At 41.1% G+C, this 20689-nt stretch overlaps 1 protein-coding gene across 2 annotated transcripts in view; it reads left to right on the forward strand.

Annotated features, from left to right (window-relative positions):
* Window positions 1–1270: 1270 nt before the first annotated feature.
* The window catches only part of nacc2 (NACC family member 2), a 37956-nt gene continuing 18537 nt past the window's right edge, over window positions 1271–20689 (forward strand). The window contains exons 1-2 of one of the 2 annotated variants that reach the window (XM_033049232.1): window positions 1271–1711; window positions 12190–13074. In XM_033049232.1, the coding sequence (XP_032905123.1) occupies window positions 12240–13074 (835 nt within the window). In that variant the 5' untranslated portion in view covers window positions 1271–1711; window positions 12190–12239. Of the gene's footprint in view, window positions 1712–12116; window positions 13075–20689 lie in introns of those variants that run through there. The other variant, XM_033049233.1, reaches the window with a different exon arrangement.

Raw genomic sequence — 20689 nt, forward strand, 5'->3', positions numbered from 1 at the left:
GAGGGCTGGAGAGAGAGAGAGAGCGAGCGAGAGAGAGAGAGAGAGAGAAAGCAAGCAAGGGTTACTTAAAGTTGGGGAAGTCAATATTCATACCGCTGGGTTGTAAGCTGCCCAAGCGAAATATGAAGTGCCGTCCTCTAATTTGCCTTAGGCCTCTGACCGTGGAGGAGGCCCAGGACGGAAAAGTCAGTATGGGAGGGAGAGTTAGTATTTAGCAACTGGGAGATCGTCTAGGCGGACTGAACGGAGGTGTTCAACAAAACAATCGCCAAGCCTGTGCTTGGTCTTGCCGATATACCTGGAATAGAGGATACTGTCGATGAGGTTGGAGGAGGTGCAATTGAACCTCTGCCTCACCTGAAAGGACTGTTGGGGTCCTTAGGGAGTCGAGGGAGGAGGTATGTGGACATGTGTTGCATCACCTGGTGCAGTTGCAGGGGAAAGTACCTGGTGAGGGGGTGATTTGGGTGGTAAGGGATGTGCAAAACAGGGATTTGTGGAGGGAAATGTCTCTGCGGAAAGGGGTGGAGATGAGATGTGGCTAGTGGTGGGATCCCGTTGGAGGTGGCGAACATGTTGGAGGATTATGTGTTGTATGCGGCGGCTGATGGGGTGGAACTCTCTCTCCCTGTTGTGATTGGGGGGAGGGGGAGCAAGAGGGGCCCTTGTGAGGGATTCGTCTATGATGGAAGAGGGAAACTCCCGTTCCATAAATACTCTCAGTCTGAAGAACGGTCTCAACCTGAAACGTTACCCTTTCCTATCCAGAAATGCTGCCTGTCCTGCTGAGTTACTCCAGCATTTTGTGTCTATCGGTAATAATGGAACATTGATCAAAATGTGATGCTTTCATTGTCAGATGGATTCTTATTGCCAAACGGTAACTGAATGCAGCCAATGTAGTTTAGTTCATTTTTCTCCTACCTCATTGAGGTGTTTTGCAAGGGTTATGTCAAAATCATTGCAATGCCTGAGCTTGTCATCTTCACCATGGCTGGTTGTAACATTATAATTGAAAATGAGGCATTACTTATCAAAGTCCTTCTGTTACTAGCTGCTTTGTTTTGCTTCCTGCCCAGACAATGGTCTGCTTTCACTGTTGTTTAGTGATCCTCCCTTGTAAGCTAGTTTCAAGTGAACAAGGATACTTTCGTTGACACATGCCCACTGAATAGTTGGTGAGAGAAATGTGGTTGGGGGAGGTGGGGGGGGGAGAGAAAACTACATCCTTGTAAATTGCACTTTGCTGAGCCCGTCTGATTGGAGCACAGTCTTCACTAAAGGATATTGGCACAGTAATGATCAAAATGACAGTTAATCCTGTTGTCATCTATGATTTTTCATGCCAGATTTGTGTCTGTGTTGGTGCAAATTCAGCATGAAAATGGCTGAATTGCATTTGCTTCAGCTGCACAGCTTTTAAAGAGACCAACTGAATAGGCACTTACATTAGTGGAGTATTGGATCTGACTGCAGGAACTGTCCATTGACAAAATCAGTTTGAGCTTGTGATGGGGTTTATTTTATTGCTTTAAAACCTCTTACCAAAACTCTGAGTCTTATCTCTATCAAGCAAAACTTAACTCTGCGATGTAATCTTGTCACTTGAAATGTCTTTTAAAATTCAATATTGTGCCCACGCAAGCGACATTAATGTGCTCTGTGTGCTTCGGGTGTGCTCTCGTGAAAGGATACACGGTGACCAGCTTGGGTAAGTACTTCAGTGTGAATTCGAAAATAGTGTAATGCCTACAAGAAGCTGAAGTGCTTTTAGTGGATTTTGATAACTTGTAATCTGATTTTTTTTTTTAATTTGTGGGATAATTTTGTAACCTTCTCTAAAAATAAAGTAAAAATTGATTTTTAGTATTAATTTGGATTACATCACGGTTGTTTGCAATGTGATTTTGTTTTGAGTTGGTATCCATAACTGTAGTTCATTGTTTTACACAGAGTTGGTAATTGGCTTTGACTGTAGATCTAGTAAGTGAAAAGTGGGCTGGATACTGATTTTAAAAATGTGTTGTGCTCAGTATAACTCCTACGTAGTGTAAATTAATATTAAGAATATCATGAGTGTTTTTTGCCTTTCAGTATAGAAATGATTGTTAGACTGCAGCTGCTGAGTGGCTGAACAGAAAGCAGCATGTATTTTACTTACAGATGATTTCATGTCATGAATAGTGCAATTTCTGTTTGCATGGAATCACTGATCCAGGCCAAGCTGTACCAAACTTTTGCTTGTGTTTTTTTTTTTGCCCCTCCTGTTTTTGCTCAACTACTGTCACATTGACAGATACAAGCTGTGGGAAGCAAATGAGCAACATGTTAGAACCTACCTTTAATTTTTTTGAAAACTCAACATTTTGAATGATAATTTGGGGCATGTAGCTAACATCCTTTGCTCACTGCCAGAAATCCGGCAATATGCTGCAGATCATGATCACGATATGATGAAATCGTACAACCACAACCCGTTCTGCCTTACTGGCCATTAATACAATTATTTCGCATTTACCTCCTGACAGTCTTTTTCACCCATTCCCCCACAGCCACCACTGAATGCTAAATTTGTATCTTCAAGAAGTGTGAACGTGTATGCAATCCAAGAGAGGATTTCAAATTGAGATGTTTTTTGTGACTGGATAGCTGTTAACAATGGGTTCCACAAGACTTGGCCCCTTACTTTTGTTTTGCACAGTAATTAATGGATAAAAATGTAGTGGGCACGGTAAAGTAGGTAAAGAATGATCCATAACTTGGCTGTATTGTTGACTGAGAGGAGGAATTATTTTTGATGTCAAGACAAGATAGATGGTTTCCGTCTGGGGACCTTGCGTCCGGATGGCATTAACATTGAATTCTCCCAATTTTGCTAGCCCTTGCTGTCTCCTCCCCTTCCTTAACCCTCTAGCTGTCTCCTCCCACCCCCCCATCCGCCGGCCCTCGGGCTCCTCCTCCTCCTCCTCCTCCCCATTTCCTTCTTTCTCCCCCCCCCCCCCCACCCCCCATCAGTCTGAAGAAGGGTTTCGGCCCGAAACGTCGCCTATTTCCTTCGCTCCATAGATGCTGCTGCACCCGCTGAATTTCTCCAGCAATTTTGTGTACCTTCGATATTCCAGCATCTGCAGTTCCTTTTTGAACAAGATAGATGGTTTGATTAGTTGGTAAAAATTGGGTAATGGAATTGAATCAAGTATGTGTTCTAATGTGTCTCAGGAGGTGCAACAAGACAAAGAATATCCAATAACTGGGAGGATATTGGAAGAAACAGAGGGACATTAAATTTTAATGCACATATCCTTAAATGTGGATAATGTAATGACCAAGGAAGAAGCAAGTTCGGTATTTCAACAGCGCATGCTCAAGTCATAGGTCACTCGAGAAAAACATTCTTAGCAGCTGGTATACAGACCTGCATTTCATCCGTAGTCAGGATTGAACCCGGGTCTCCGGCGCTGCAATTGCTGTTGAATTGCTACTGGAGTTAGATAATGTAGAACAAGTGTGAACGGTTGATCTCACTACCGTCCACGTCACATCCCTGTCTGGGGGCGGCCGGAGATGTCCGGGGCGACGGGACACCGGCCCGGAACAGTGGCAATCCCAGGCTTACAGCCAGCACAGAGAAGAAGCGCAAACTCAAACTCAACTCTGATCCAACTCTCGAGGAACCCATTCCCCGACGGGCCGGGGACCGTTGGCTGCACCTCTCGCCTTATCCAGTGGCTGTTGGTTATTATACAGGGGTGAGCCAGCCACGCACCCCTCTCCTGCATAACTCCAGGAGACAGATTTGTGAGCAGAGTCTCACTACCGCAAACCACAGCTCCACGATGCCGATGCAGCAGGCCCAGGTGAGGCATCGCCCGCTCTGCGATGTATCCAGCGCTGCATTGCCGCTGCTGAAGCTGTGGTCCAGTCCCGGCAGGAAAGGCCGCCGCGCCAATCCAGCTGGTAGGCCGCGAGGAGGGGGGGCGAGAACGCGACTCGGGTTATAGTTGCATCCTCGCCAGGAAGTGACTGAAGGACAGTTTCCCCCTTACCATACCCTCTTCCCCCCACATAAAACACCCAAAAAAAACTATTGAACATACTTTAAACATAACAAAAAATAAAAAAAGATACCAGACTGAAGGCGGAGGCAGCCAGCAACAGCGCCACCGGATGAAGTGAGATAGAAATAAGATCGAATTAATGTTCATAAAAGAGCGACCCCTGTCCGCTATTGAGTTGATAGAATTCTAGATGAATTCATTGGTAGAATACTTAACAATTTATATGCAGTTTATAGGCCAGTGCTTTGTTCGCGTTTTGTTTTTCACGAATGAACTTTGACAAATCCCATGATTCCTTGCGTTTTTCGGAAAACCGAACTCGCTTATTCAGGGCATTTAAAAAAAAACTTTGCAGATACAGCGCAAATACTGGCCCTTCAGCCCACCGACTCCGTGACAACCAGTGATCACCCCATACACTAGCACTATCCTACACACTAGGGACCATTCACATTTTTTCTTAATCGAAGCCAATTAACATAAACTTGTATGTCTTTTGAGTGGGGGAGGAAACCAGACCATCCGGAGAAAACCCACACGGTCACAGGAAGAACGTACAAACTTTGTACAGATAGCACCCATAGTCATAGTCAGAACTTGGGTCTCTAGCACGGCAAAGCAGCAAATCTACTGCTGTGCCACAGTGCCGCCCCTAAATGAACCAAGTAAAGTAGCACATGGAGCATGCTGAATTATACTCTGTACAATGCTTAAACCACAGCTTGAGTTTCATGCAAAGTGCCTGTCACACATTATAAAAAATGATTGCATTGGAGAAAGTGTTGCAGATTTACTGGGATTACGGAACATCGAAATACTGGATAAATTAGGGATTCATTTGTTACAGAAGAGGCTTGTGGAAGATTTAAGATTTAAATTTAGAAGTCTAGAACAGGCCTATTTTATTGGGCGGGTTAAAAAACAGCAATTGGTGGAGGAATTAATTTTTCCATTCACAGGACACCTCAAATCTGAACCTCTACCTGAAAGAGGTAGAAATCCTCATCTGACAAATGTATATTTGTGTGCGTCAAGCCATGGTCTCCGGTTCATGTGCCAGGAGGGTTTAGTTTGGGTAGCTCACTTTTGACTGAATTGGACACAATAGGTTGAATAATATTCTTTATCTTAAGTATTCTGTGAGTCAATGTACTTTGTAAATTTGCTGTGTATTTACACCCTGGAAAAGGTAATTGAAATAAAATAGATCAAGAAATAGGTTATGAAGTACAGGCATCTGCTCTTTGTTATAGGCTACAACAGCATCTAAATCAACTGGGGAAATAGGCCAAGTCATTGAAGATGCCCTTTAACTCGAGCAAATGCAAAGTCATGCATTTTGGAAAGTTAAACCAGGGCAGGACATACATTGTATGACAGGGCCCTGGGAATATTGTAGAGCAGGATCCAAGATGAGCAGTATACGGTTTTGTGAAAGTGGCAACTCAGATACTTGATGGTGGAGAAGGCATACTGCCCACTTGCCTTCATTGGCAGGGCATTGAGTACAAGGATTGGGGTGTTATATTATAGCTGTACAAAATGATGTGGAAACTGAACCTGGAATATTGTATACAATTCTGGTCGCTATAACTAGAGGAGGGATATGAATAAGCTCAAATATATTCACATGGATGTCGACTTGACAGGTTAATAATGTTATGTGCACTTTTCATCTAGATCTTAAACTTGAATAGTAGAAACAGTACATCTTTTGTATTGAAACTTTCTTTTACATGAGTAGAATTGATCCCTTGATTATGAATTCTGTACTACACAACAGATTCATGTGCAATTTTGTGAAGTCTCTGTGTGCAATATTTTTGATCTCGGGGCGTATTTTGAAGACATGTTGGAAAGTGTTTTTCGAGATGCATGTTACATTTGATGCACAAAACGTGTCTGCTGTTCCTCCACCATATCTGTTCATCCTCCTGCAGCACACTAGTAACGTAGGTGGGTTTCTAATAAGTGAAACAAGTTATCAGTCATTAAGTAGGGAAATATGCCGGATGATTGGACAGTCTTGATGTGTATGTAGAAGTGCTTTTGAACATTGGTTCCAAAGAATGCTGCTCAGACAGTTGATGCAACCATCATCAGTGGTGATAAAGAACAGTGGAATTTCTATAAAAAATTCAAGATAATTTCCCCTCTACCTTCTGCAGGAATACAAAGGAGAAATATATAAAACTGTCATCAAAATCCCATTTAATTAAAATAATTTGGTCTATTATAATTCATAATTCAGAATATATCTTTAAATCTTCAACATTCTATTAAATTCCTAACATTCTGTTCTCCCCGTGGGAATTTTATTGTAGTTCTATTGATTTGTTATTTTTGAGTAAAGTGCCTTGAACTACTCTTGTAATTGCAGGCAAAAGTAAGCAGCATGTGGTCTTTTTAAGATTGAGAAATAGTTTAATTATTTTGATCTTTGTCATTGTTGAATTGAAATTGTGGCTCATTCACAGCTTCAATAGAATTGACCTCTACGCAAGTACAATTGTTGATGTTACTTATCCAGAACGCTGGCATGTGAATTCTTCACTTTACTTTATGGAGTTCAAGCAAGTGCTAACCATATAAAGCAGATGCAATTAGGTAACATGATAGTTTTTACAAAAGTTATTAACATAGTTTAAGTCCCTCATTAATGCCTGACTATTCATTACACTGAAACAGTAAATTATATAACTTGCACAATTTGAAGACTTTTTTTTAAATTTAGCATGTGAAGTTTGTTATTGGCCTCCTTTTTTGTATTCTTATTGTTGATTACAACTTAACCTTGGTTCAGAGAGCTCAAGTTCCCAGCGTTGCTGACCACTGCATAGTTTGAGAAAAGAAAAGGCATTGAAGGGAAAATGTTTCTTTGCAACATGTCTTGAGTAGTAATTGTGCTTACTGGCAGACAAAAACGATCTGCAGTTGAGCACAAAGGGGGAAATGTGTACATGGCACATGTCCCAGCCTAACTCTGTTTTCACAACATTCAATGCAGGATAAATGGGCACTCTGTCCTGCTGTTCTCATGTCGAGTAATGCTGACTCAGGCTGATTTGCTTATAAAATACCAAGCCGTGCTACCATAAATGGTAATGAAGCAATGAAAGTGACAGAATCTGATTCACTGATACTAGTCGCTTATTGACTAATTTCAGAGCTAACTTTAGGAAATCAGTTTCCTGAGTCATATAAGATGTACCGTGTTAAGCTGAGGAAGCAGTGATTTTTTAAATTTTTTTTTTAATGATGAGCAAATGTTTTCCCCCAAAATTTATATTAGCTGGTTTGGATTGAATACCAGATAATGGGTTGGAAGGTATTCAAAAAAGTGAATTGATGAGCTTGGGGAAGGTGTGTGGACAACTGGTTCACTATGTATTCAAGAAGGTACACAAAAATGTTGGAGAAACTCAGCGGGTGCAGCAGCATCTATGGAGCGAAGGAAATAGGTAAAGTTTTGGGCCGAAACCCTTCTTCAGACTGGTTCACTATGTAGTTCAGTGGCTTTGATGGTAAACTGAGATATGGGTTTTTTTCTGCAAATGGTATGATACTGATCATGTGTATATTTTTTCTAATTTGATACATGCATGAATAATTTTTCATCCAGTCATGTTAGAGCAGGCAATATATACTTTCTGGTACTGCTTAAAATTTGAAGACTTTTATTCCATGCTGCACAGTATTCTTGTGTGAAATAGGCAGAAATCATGAAGAAATTAGACCAACATTGCTGCTTGTATCTTAGATTAGTTTAATTGATGCTATACTTATGCTATCTGAAGCCTTGTCAATATTACTTTATTCATTGATTACTCGTATGGGGAAGCATCATGGGTGTCCATCTAATTAAAAACAAAGTTATAATTTGATATAGATCTGCTTTACTTTTAAGTTCAGATTGCCCCAACTTACTCGGATAAAACGGGGAGCGGGGAATGTGTCACTGCTGTCACTGCCGCCATGCTTTCGCCGCACGACTGCTCCCGGCAGCATCTCAAGCTTCAGCCTTGTGCAGCTGTTATTGACCACTTTTTTTCCGACACATTTGTTAGTTACTACACGTACCAATCGCAGCCGCAGCCATGGCTTACCACTGGGTCCTGTATTATGCACACACAAACACACGTTTTGTGTGCGAATGGGGGGAAAAGGGGACATGATGTTTCTATTGATACGACGGCTGCAACAGGCCTTCATAGCCACCTGCCGTTGGGACCGTGAAATGGCGCCAACACCTGGCAACTATTACATATAGACTCGGTGCCTGTTTCTGTGCCTTATGTGCTAACCGGGCAGTGTACTTGGGTACGGCAATAATCGTTCTGATCTCTATGCAAAATAATTTCACTATACCTTGATAGACATGACAATGAAGGAACTATTGTGTCCACACATTTATGCATGTGAGTGTGTGGCGTAAATCAAATGCTATTCCATTTGGTAACTGCAGCTTATGGGAGCGGACGGCGCTGTTTGCTTCAGATGCACCTTGACTGACTAATTCCGGATAAGAGTTAGCTGCTCGGTCAGTGACTATCATGATAACATCAGGCATGTGTACACATCCGCTGGCAGGCTCACTGTAACTGTCTGAAGTAAAGTTGTAGTAGCGGGTCTCCCGTACCTGCCCCGGGTGTGAAATTCCAGTATGTGTGGGTGTAGAAAGGGATATGGGAATAGTACCCCGGAAAGTGGTGACAGTATAGGGGGTTGCACGTAAGGTCATCGGGTCAAAGGGCGTGACGCTCGGAGCACCTCAATCCATATGGAAGACATGGCGGCCTTGGTATACACTGTTAACACACGAAATGCGTACTTTCTTACCTGTTAAAAATCGCCGAAATAGTCATTTTTTGCGCTGTAAATAATTGTGGGTGCTGTCATTGAATGCGGGAAGGTATCAGGTTTAAGCTGGTGTTATCTCATGGTGTTGCGTCTTTTACAATCCGCGACTAATAGCCGCATTAATTGTCATGTCCAGACAGCACCATCTCGATAAGCCTTCGCTATATAAAGCAAACTCAAAGTCGGAGCACTTTGATTGCATTATTGTGGGGGGGGGGTTTGGGTGACTGAGCGCTCGGAACCAAATGCTCTAGTATCTTTGCTCTGAACCCGAGCACCAAGATGAAAGCGGCCGAAGGCGTGCATCCCTCGGGACAGCCCCCACTCTCCCTCCCGGGGTTAGCGCTGTCCGGCCACGGCCGCTCTCCGCCCCATCTCCCCCTGTGGGCCGCATTGTCAGGGGCTGTGGGTCGGCAGCGCCCACACACGGGGCCGGGTGGAGCGGGGCCGCGGCTCAGGGCTCTGCTCCCTCCGCCCACCCAGAGTCACTGATCGCGCTGCACCGACACCCCGACCGCTCCCTCCCCTCACCCGACACGACTCCCCTCCCTGACCTCCTCCCTCGCGACCCCCTCCCCCCCGCAACCCCCTCCTCCCACCGACCCTTCCCACCCCTGGCCGCGGGGATAGACAACCTGGGGTCCGCAAGTGTGCAACCAGTCCGGATGCTGGGCCAGAAGAAGGGCCCGCTGTGCTGGCAGCCATAGCAAATGCTTACCTGCAATTCATCGCATGTACTCCAGTTGGCGTTGCGTGGCAACAGTACGGGTCGCGACCTCAACTGCGTGCAACCTCCCCATTGAGAGTTAACCGCGGGGCTGTGTTGTCGGTGAGGAATTCTGCCTACTGGGGTCGCTGCTCAGCGTGTGTTGCCCACTAGCCTAGCGCGCGGCCCGTTTGGGAGCAATTGGTCCAATTGGTTTAAGGCCGGCCCTGATTATAATAGAGCATGCAGTTGGCTGTAGGACATGCAGAGAAGCAGTGAAAATCCAATTTTGATGACTGGCATCCATTTAGAATTTCAGCAAACTTCTTAATCTAGCCCATCCTCGAAGGAATCTTGCTGTAGACGGTTGTTTTGGTTTCATTTGTGCTCAATGGTTTCTCTTTGTCGTTTGAATTACAAAAACATATGCCAAGGCTTGTTATTTATTTATTGAAGATAACGACTGGGATAGAAAATTTATTTTTGTATTTTGCTAAACCACTGTGCTTGGTGACTTTTTTCATTAAAGGATATTTTATCATTTATTTGGCTTCCAGTGCCATTGGACTGAATAGTCAGATGACTGAATTCCCTGAAATTGTAGTTTGCATGCCATCGCCTAAATACTGTTTTGCTCCTTGGCACAATTTCTTGATAGGTGGCAGGTATCAAACTGATTCCAACCACAACACAAAATGGCATGCAAGGCCACCTTTAGAATTCACAATCATTGGATTGGTCATTGGAACAGATGACCTCTTCATTACCAAGTTAATCATCTTCGCCTGGAAAATCTCCAGCTAGCAAGGCCCAATCTGACCTGACCCCAAATGTTTTAGAAGAATGTAACCTCGACCCAAATCTGACATTTGAAAATCCTGCTGCACTCTCGTTGGATAGCAAGGCTCTGTGTAGGTCACTGATTTTTGTACTGCACGCTCTTTATTTTAGTTGTATGTTTCTTCCTACAGCCATATAGTTAAATCTACAATGTTTGCCACAAATTAATTAGTTCAGAATAATTCCCTTCATTAGTTCTATTGCACATCAAACTCAATAGTTATGCGAGATGACCTTGCTGCTACTTGTCATTTGGTCCATATCTATTTTATGAGAATAAATACAGATTAATGCACTGTAATGTTTTAAATCTATCTTGCTAATAACATGGAGGGGAAATTAAATTGAACTGACCAAATTATGATGCATTCCGATACAGTAAATAGGATGAACATGTTCTTGCTGCTCGCACTTGCAGTTTGATAAGTCAGTCTGAAGAAGGGTCTCAATCTGAAACGTCACCCATTCCTTCTCTCCAGAGATGCTGCCTGTCCTGCTGAGTTACTCCAGCATTTTGTGTCTACCTTCGATTTAAACCAGCATCTGTAGTTCTTTCCTACGCAGTTTGACAAGGGGCAAATAAAAACAAGGGAGATAGGAATTTTAATGTATACCATTTAAAAAAAAAACAAAAAAACTCCTCTTTAGTATGCTGGAAGCATGTTCCAAAGTAACATGGATATATACTTGAAAAGGGAAAAAGGTGGGTTGGGAGAACATAAGGTAAAAGTATGATTGGATATCTCTCTCTATAAGAATAAGAGAGTGAAACAGCATGGTGCTGTGTAATCATTTCGGGTAAAGTTAATGCCATAATCTCTATGTTCCAGTAACGCTTTCTAAACTTTATAAAGGTTTAAATTATTCATTTTCGTACTGCGTCGTTATTGAATAGGTTGAATTATGGCCACATTTCTTTGACAGAGCTTACTGTCCGACCAGCCATCTGATACCTTCAGATATTCATGTGTTGAAATACTTAGCCAGGCCACCTGCTGTGACTGTTGATACCAAAAAGGTGCAGTGCAGGCAATTATCTCTTCATCTGCAGATAAACTGCTGAAATTCTGTTAGTTGTAATGTTATTAACTATAACATATGACACTATTAAAGGTAACAGTTCTAATATGACTCCATACTTTGAAGAATTTATATGTTTTAATCCGTGAATGGCTCCATTGACCGTACTGCAGTGGGAGCTCTAGGATATGTGCATAATTCAAAACTATCTAAATTTCCTTGGCATTGCTTAACAGCAAAGCATGGTATACAGTGCCTATTGCCATCCGTTATAGTGAGTCATCAAACTACTGCTTGTACCAATGCAAAGCTTCACATTAGCAGCAAGTTCACAGTACTGTGTTTAGAAGTCTCATTTCTAATTTGGTTAGCATTTAACTGCATCAGTCAAAAGGTTCATTCATTCAAGTGTGCAGCCTGAATGTTAATAGCTGTGCTGTTCATTTGCATTCAGTGCACAAAAATTCTGGGTCTTGTACAGATTGAGCCGGCCATAGGGTTTTTTTTATCCTTTAAGAAAAACTACAGGTAATTTGTGCTGCCGCGTTTTGAAATGGCTTTAATATTGAAACAAATGTTTATAATTGTAAGAGATTTTTGTTTGCCTTTGAATTGTGGAGTAGTATCAACATTGACATGTCGATTTTCCTTTTCTCTTTGCCATTTCCTATTTCCCCACCCGACATCCCAACCCTGTATTTGCAGTTTTATTTTGATGTCGTTGTGAGTCTTGCAAGGATCTCTGCACCTTTACCATGGCTCAGATTCTCCATCTTGAAATTCCAAATTTTGGGAACAATGTCCTGGGATGCCTGAACGAGCAGCGGTTGATGGGGTTATTTTGTGATGTCTCCATTGTGGTCAAAGGTCAAGCCTTCAAGGCACATAGAGCTGTGCTGGCTGCCAACAGCCTCTATTTCCGCGACTTGTTCAGTGGCAACAGCAAGAATGCATTTGAGCTACCCGCCACTGTGCCGCCCACCTGCTTTCAGCAAATCCTATCCTTCTGTTACACCGGCAAACTTACCATGGCGGCCAGTGAGCAGCTGGTGGTGATGTACACAGCAGGCTTCTTGCAAATACAGCGTATTGTTGAGAAAGGGACTGAGCTGATGTTCAAAGTGAGCTCCCCGCACTGTGACTCTCAGACGACCTCCATAGAAGATGCTGTCTCTGAACGGCAAAGTCCTTGTCCCCTCCAGCCACCTGCCACCTTGACCGTTGTGTCCCCAATTTTGCCCATTCCGCTACTTTCCCGGGTGAAGAGTGAGCACTGCGAGCCAGATCTGATGACACCTGGTATTCATGCTCTCACCACAAAGCGCGATGGTTCCAATAACCATCACTGTTCAACTCCTTTGAAGTTACCTAGAGTTTCCTATCCTGGAACATGGGGTGCCACTACCTTTGTACAGCCAGTAAACTATGCTCCAGCAGAACGTTCAAGTCCAGGTGGAAGTAGTAATCAGACGACAGACAGTCCAACCTCTTACCAGAATGAAGAGGAGGAAGATGAGGATGAAGCGTATGATACCATGACAGAGGATCAGTATGGACAGATGTACATCAAAACAACATCAGGATACCCTGGTAAGAAAAGCAGTTTGGCATTAACTTTGTTATATGATGTGGCTCCCTTTATTTCAGGGGTTCCCAACCATTTTCGTCCCATTTGCCCCTGTCAACTTTAATAGCACATAACAATGTTATTTCACTTATTTATGAACAACTAATGATGAACAGATACCAGTATACCAGAACCAAACACAGTCAGTCAATGAGAAAAAATATGTACAAATCCAGAATCAACAAATTCATCCCCTGGGTAGGCGAAATTTACCCCAGGTTGGGGAAACCTTGCTTTTTTGATGGGCTGAGAAAGAAGCACCAGCAACACTTGGTCTAAGTGATACGAATCGGAAGCAAAATTCAATAACAGCATTTGTTCCAGTAAATAGATTGTAGTATATGTTGTATAGAATTATGGTCCACTTAGAATTTGAAAATTCCCTGCTTTATAAACTCTGCACATGATAGGATTTGTTCATATGCATTCCATCTGATCCAAAAAAAAGGTCCATTAGTTTAAGGTAAAAGTAAATTCATTTTCTGGTATCATACAGTAAAAATTATATATGGACTTGGACCAAATTCTGATTGGTACAACATCAACTTCACGAAGGCATTGACAGAGTCCCTTCAGCACTTTGTTTTTAGTTCAAAAATAGAAGATGCAACTGCCTAAGAAACTAATGAAATGGGATTAGGATATATGTTGAAACTTGTAAGGGGGTTGTTCATTGGAATTCCAACATTTAGTTATAATAATAATTTGCACAAATTACTAAAACATGAATGGTACCAAATTTGCAGAAATTGAGCAGTGGAGTTGAAATATTCAGCCAGACATGCTCAAAGAAAGAATAGATGCCACAAAGGCAATTTTTCAGAATGTCAATCCTGAGGGCCAAATGCTTTTGAATTATATGAATTATTTGAATTATTTTTCATTGTATGGAGCATTAAATGTATCTTTATGATTGAGGCTACAAAGTAGGAACAGGTTATAAAAAGGAAGGAAAATTTGATGAGAAATCCTTTTTATTTGCAGTTATACCAAGTTAGATAGTGAAGAACAAAACTTAGAAATGGGTGCCAAAGGGGCTGAAGATGTATTTGGATGTTGTGATACCACTAAGAATGGAAAAAAGGTTATGAAAGCACAAATTATGTATTTTATTGTTGTTTACACATTTGAAATTCACGCGAGGAAATTCAACAATTTGGAAAGCCACTTAATTTATTATACAGATCATGCTTCTAATTAGTTACTGCATTGCCATATCGGCAGCCACATATTTCTTGAATGATCCAAAGCTTTGCACACACTGTTGTATTCAGAAATCCATTTTGTGTGTCAATCATTAAGGAATTTCTTGCTAACAACCTTAAAATTGCTTTTCAATAATGTGCTTTCATGGTTTTCACACTGAACTAACTCCAAGGTCATCCTTGCCCCTTCTCAACTGAAAGTCCAATTATTTTCAGCCGTTTATTACAACCAAGCCCTTTGATAATTGGAATTAGTGCTGCAATTTTTCTCCACAGTATTTCCATGACACGTGTCTGTCTAGAATTCCAGTGACCTGAATGGAACATCAGTGCTTCACTCAGACAGTAATCTTCAGTATTTTTATGTAAAAACCTATATTTCTTTGACTTGCACATGGATTGATTCGCTTTTATAATTCGGCAGTAGATTACTTTGTTATAGCTTACTTGGCAGTAATGTGACCCTTTTAAGTTCTGTATATTAATATTATTCCAACTATTTGGCTATTTGATATTTTTATTTTTCATTGTACTGTTTATAGACATTTGTATTAAAAATTTAATTGACAGCTATTCTGCCTAATTTAGTATATAGATCCAAAGCATTCTTAGGTGCCCACATGCATCTGAAAATTTGATCCACTCGAATTAAGTTTCTATATCTGAGGTTCTAATGTAAACTATTCTAAGAATTTAAACACTGATCATTGAGCTATTATATTTACTTAATTGCTTTCATTACTTAATTGTACCATTTGCAAGTGTTTTGTACTCTAAAGACAGTTTCTTATCCATTCTTAAATTTACTCTGATATACTTCAACAAATGTTAAGAACATAAGAAATAACAGGAGCCCATTTGGCCCTTCAGTTCAATGTTGCTGATCATTGACTTCATGGCTGACTTTCAAAATTCATTCATTTAATTCAGTGCTATTTTCACTATGGAGTATCTCCGTAGCTCTTGATCCCCTTACCATCCTAAAATCTATTCATTGAATTACTATAAAATTAAGCCTCCACTGGGCTTCAAATGTGTACACCACCCTCTTGTATGAAGAAATTGCTCATCTCAGTCTAAAATGCCCTTTCCCTTTATTTTGAAATTGTGCTCCATGGTTCAAATCTCCTTAAACAGAGGAGACATCCTCCATCTAGCTGTTAAGAGTATGTTTTCATGAGATCTCTCCCAATCTCTAGAAATAACTACGCCAGATTTCTCCGATTACTGCAAGCCTGCCAACCCTGTAACTAGTGTGGTGAATCTTTGCTGCATGCCCTCTGTGCCAATACCACCCTTTTTTTGGTTAAGGAAACCAAAAATGTACATGATGATCAATGTGGAGGTGACACCAAACCCTGTACATTTGCAATAAGACTTCCTTACTCTGGTATTCATATCTTCTTCAAGTAAGCAACGGCATATCATTTGCTGTCATAATCGTTGGTACATCTGCATGTTAGCCTTCAACTTTATATAAATATATGTTTGTTTCAACATCAAGCTACCAAATCTCATTTAACACATAGTTTGCTTTTCTGACATGCACTAAACATAACAATCCAACATTTTTCTACATTTCATCTGCAATGTTCTCATGCACTCATTACATTTTCAAATAGGGATGAAAAGCTTTCATTTCTATAGATTACGACAAGCTTGGGGCCAAGCACCGATCCCTATGGTATCTGACTAAGCGTAGCCAGTAAAACTGAAAATGATCAGTATAATCCTATTGGTAGACACAAAATGCTGGTGTAACTCAATGGGCGAGGCAGCATCAATGGAGAGAAGGAATGGGTGGTGTTTCGGGTCGAGACCCTTCTTCAGACCCAAAACGTCACCCATTTCTTCTAATGCTGCCTCACCTGCTGAGTTACTCCAGAATTTTTTGTCTACCTTCGATTTTATCCAGCATCTGCAGTTCCTTCTCACAGTATAATCCTATTGTTTGCTTCCTGTCTAATTATCTAACATAGGCTCAACCCAAGTCGGTATCTTATCACTAATTCTGTTTGCTTTTACTTAACTAATTTTCAGTATATTGATTTGCTGTTGAAAGTCCAAATACTGCATATCTGCCAAATATGAACTATATGCAATAAGATCAGTTTCTGTTGGAAATGCTTTTTTTATTGATCTATTAAGAGTTAGGCAAAAGCTTAAAACCTGACCTAATGAGGCAATTTATTAAATGCAATGACATTTTTGGTCGAAATTCTGCAAGTACTGCCAGTTTTTCTGTATTTCAGTAATTTGTATTGATTGATCTTCGTCTGCTGTGGGTCTTGGAATTATTAGCAAATTTCAAAAAGTGACAATTATTTGTGTAAAGCTGTTAATAAGCTTCCAGTGCAGATTTTATAGTCAACCATTAAAATAACTTAAACTGATATGGAATCAAACAGTGCATCCTGAGTGATTACATGTTCTGCTTAAAATATAACTTTCTTGTATAATGGCCAAACATGTAATTTAAATTAGTCTAGATAAAACAATTAGTCTTGGCAATTGTATGTAGATTCAGATTGTGATACAGATTGAAGTTATGACACAGGATCTGCCAGATGATGCAACTTTTTCACACAGAGAGTGGTGAATCTCTGGAACTCTCTGCCACAGAGGGTAGTTGAGGCCAGTTCATTGGCTATATTTAAGAGGGAGTTAGATGTGGCCCTTGTGGCTAAGGGTATCAGAGGGTATGGAGAGAAGGCAGGTACGGGATACTGAGTTGGATGATCAGCCATGATCATATTGAATGGCGGTGCAGGCTCGAAGGGCCGAATGGCCTACTCCTGCACCTAATTTCTATGTTTCTATTATGTGTTTACCTGTTTTCTCAATTCCTGGTAACAATCCAGTTGTTTCCTTTTCCCATTTCTTTAAACATTTATTTGACCGTGGCAAAATATCTGTCACTGAATTGGTAGATCGGTGGTGTATTCCACAACATTGCAAGCACCTATTTGGAAAAAATCGTAGTTTGTTACAAGAAGACGGCAATTATTTTCTGTTTTTAGCTCTCTCAACTGCTAAGATGTATCTGCTCTCTGCTGTTCTGCCTCATTGCTTTGTAACATGAAACGATTGAATACAGGTGTTTAATGTTTTGTTCTGGTAGAAACGCATCCTATATTTTAATCAAGAACCCATTTAAATTTTATTTTAAAACAGTATTTTTAATTAAAATATTTAAAATTAATTAATATTTTTCCCCCCTGGATTTTGTGATTTCAGTGGAAGAGCAGCAGCAAACTGCTCCAATCCAGGCACCAATGTCCTGTGCACTTTCTCTAGTGCAACCATATTAAGATGATCACTCTTTCCAAATGGTTGGTTACTTCACTTTCCCTGCCCGAGTTTCCAGAAGCAAGCTGTGCCACGCCATCTTCCTTACTGGGCCAGAAATGCACTGATTTGGGGATAATATATATGATAAAGGGAGAATTCATGAACAGGAAACAGTATGAATAAAGCGATCACTGGGGTTGAGACCTATGATCAGTGGAGTGTTTAAGGGATTCATCTGAAAGATTTAATGAGATTACACTACTTTAATTCCCATCTTGTTTGAATGAAGAATATTTCCCATATTACAATTAGGACTACAGGGTTAGTGGATGTTATCTGGGTTTGAGGGCTTGAGTTTTGGGAGAGTTTGAATAGCTGGGAGGATATTGCCCATTGTCCCTAGTTCCCAGCAATATTCCTGAAAATCTCAACTCTCAAGCATCCTTCCTGAATCGTGCTAGGCAGAACCATGCACAATGCCTACGGCCTAACTATACATTTCCAGCATAACCCCTCTCTGACTTTACAATTTGTTCCTCCTGTAAATTAGGAATGCTTTGTTCATGTCTTGATACCTTTGGGTATCCAGACTTAATTTTTAAAGTATAGGATCGGGTCCTTCAGCCCACTCTATCGTTGCCAAGCACCAATATACAACAGTTCCAAATTTTCCCCCCATTATGGGCATCCACTTTAATGCTCCCCATGCCCTCATCACTTGTTGGCACGGAGTCTTGTATTAAATTTCTTGCCTGGCTAGGCGTCCCCAGTTTCATTGTCTTCTCTGGATTGAATTTGATTTGTTATATTCCTGTGCATCTAGCGAGTATATTATACCTGTTTCCAGTCTGCATCCTTTCTTCTTGTTATTAACCACAAGGCTAATTATTATTTAAAAACGTCTTCAATGACCTCTCAACCAGGATCTTCTGGAATTGCAAATCAACGTTGACCATTTTGTATTGTCTCCCCACATAAAAACATAATATAACACTGAGTTCAAGCTATTGATTCAAGCATTCCTGAGTTTCTAGTCTGGTTTAGTCATGCATTTTGTTTGGTCACTTTGCTTGTGGTTGTCATGGGGAAAATAATAAAGCTTGGATATTTGCAGGAAGTTAAAATATTTAGCTGACAATATATACCTGGTGCATATAAAATAAGTTATCAACTAAGCCTATTTGCCATTTAAATTGAAACTAAACAATAGACGTCTGAATTTAGTTTAGATCCTAACATTAAGTACAAAACTAAAAATATTAATGTTACTTACACTAAATTCTTATGGTGGATGTTTTTTCTAAATTTGGTATTCAGTATATATCTCTGATCCGAAATGAGTGGCTTCCAAGCTGATTTTAATCATATTGTTGTAAACTCGATCTAATTGTGAGATACGTTTCCAATCACATATGCAAAATTATTACAGTTACAAATGCGTATTAGCCCACCCAACCTCTTCCACATCCCTAACTTCTCCATTTTGTCATTGAAGTTCTGATCCAGGCTTTGTTTTTATCAGATTTAACTATTCCAATATTTTCTTCTAGTCTCCCACCTGCCACCTTATCAGTCTGATTCAATTGCATTCATCCCAACTTGCACTTTCTCTTTCATTCATTGACCCTGCATTTGTTGACTTGTGATCCAATTTAGCAACACAAACAGCTTTGTTCATATCTTCTGTACCCAATCTCTGTAGTATCTCTGCATCATTCAAAATCTTGTATTGTCGAATTCTTATTTGTTTTCTCTCTTTGCATATCCGTGACACCATTTGCCCAGTGCCAGTTGTTTACAATGGTCTAGGTGCAACATGACCTCCCAACTTCTATACTCTGACTGATGAAGGCCAATGTGCCAAAAGCCGTTTTTACCATCTTATCTACCTGCGACTTGACCTTCAAGGAGCCATGCACTTGTCCTCCTAGATCCCCCTTCTCTACAACACAACCCAGAGGCCTACCATTTACTTTGGAGGTCCTGCCCATGTTCGACGTCCCAAAATGCAACACCTCACACTTCTCTGTATTAAATTCTATCAACCATTCCTCAGCCCACCTGGCCAATCGATCCAGATTCTGCTGTAATCTTTCACAACCATCTTCACAATCTGCAAAACCACCCACTTTTCTATCATCAGCAAACTTGCTAATCTTGCCCTATATGTTCTCATCTAAATCATTGATGTAGATGACAAACAGTAATGGGCCCAACACTGAACCCTGAGGCACACCACTAGTCACAGGCCTCTGGTCTGAGAAGCTACCTTCCACCACCGCCCTCTGCTTCCTTCCAATTTGCTATCCATTCATCAATCTCTCCTTGGATCCTTTGCGATCTAACCTCCCAGAGCAACCTACCATTCGGAACCTTGTCAAATGCCTTACTGAAATCCATGTATACATCATCTACAGCTCTGCCCTCATCGACCTTTTTGGTCACGTCTTCCAAAAACTCAACCAGATGTGAGACATGACCTCCCACATACAAAACCATGCTGACTTTCCCAAATCAGCCCTTGCCCGTCCAAATGCCTGTATAACCTATCCCTCAGAATACTCTAGTAACTTTCCAACTACAGATGGTAAGCTCACTGGCCTATAGTTCCCAGCATTTTCCCTGCAGCCCTTCTTGAAAAGAGGCATAACATTTGCCACCCTCCAGTCTTCCGGCACCTCTCCTGTATTTAAGGACGACTCGTAAATTTCAACCAGGGCTCCCACAATTTCCTCTCTGATTTCCCGCAGTCCTTGGATATATCTGATCAGGCCCTGGAGATTTGTCTACCTTCATACACGATAGTACCTTCAGTATTTCTTCGACGGTAACACTGACTACTCTCAAGACACTTCCATTGACTGCCCCAAGTTGCTCCGTCTTTACTCTCTTTCTCCATGGTAAATACAGAGGAGAAATACTAATCGAGTCTATTGCCCATCTCCTGTTGCTCCACACAGAGGTGACCGCTTTGATTCCTGAGGACCCACTCTTTCACTAGTCACCCTTTTCTCCTTTATGTATTTATAACAATTTTTGGGATTGTCCTTAATGCTACACGCCAGAGCTATCTCCTGGCCCC

The sequence above is a fragment of the Amblyraja radiata genome, chromosome 32 (assembly GCF_010909765.2).
Source record: "Amblyraja radiata isolate CabotCenter1 chromosome 32, sAmbRad1.1.pri, whole genome shotgun sequence".
NCBI lineage: Eukaryota > Metazoa > Chordata > Chondrichthyes > Rajiformes > Rajidae > Amblyraja > Amblyraja radiata.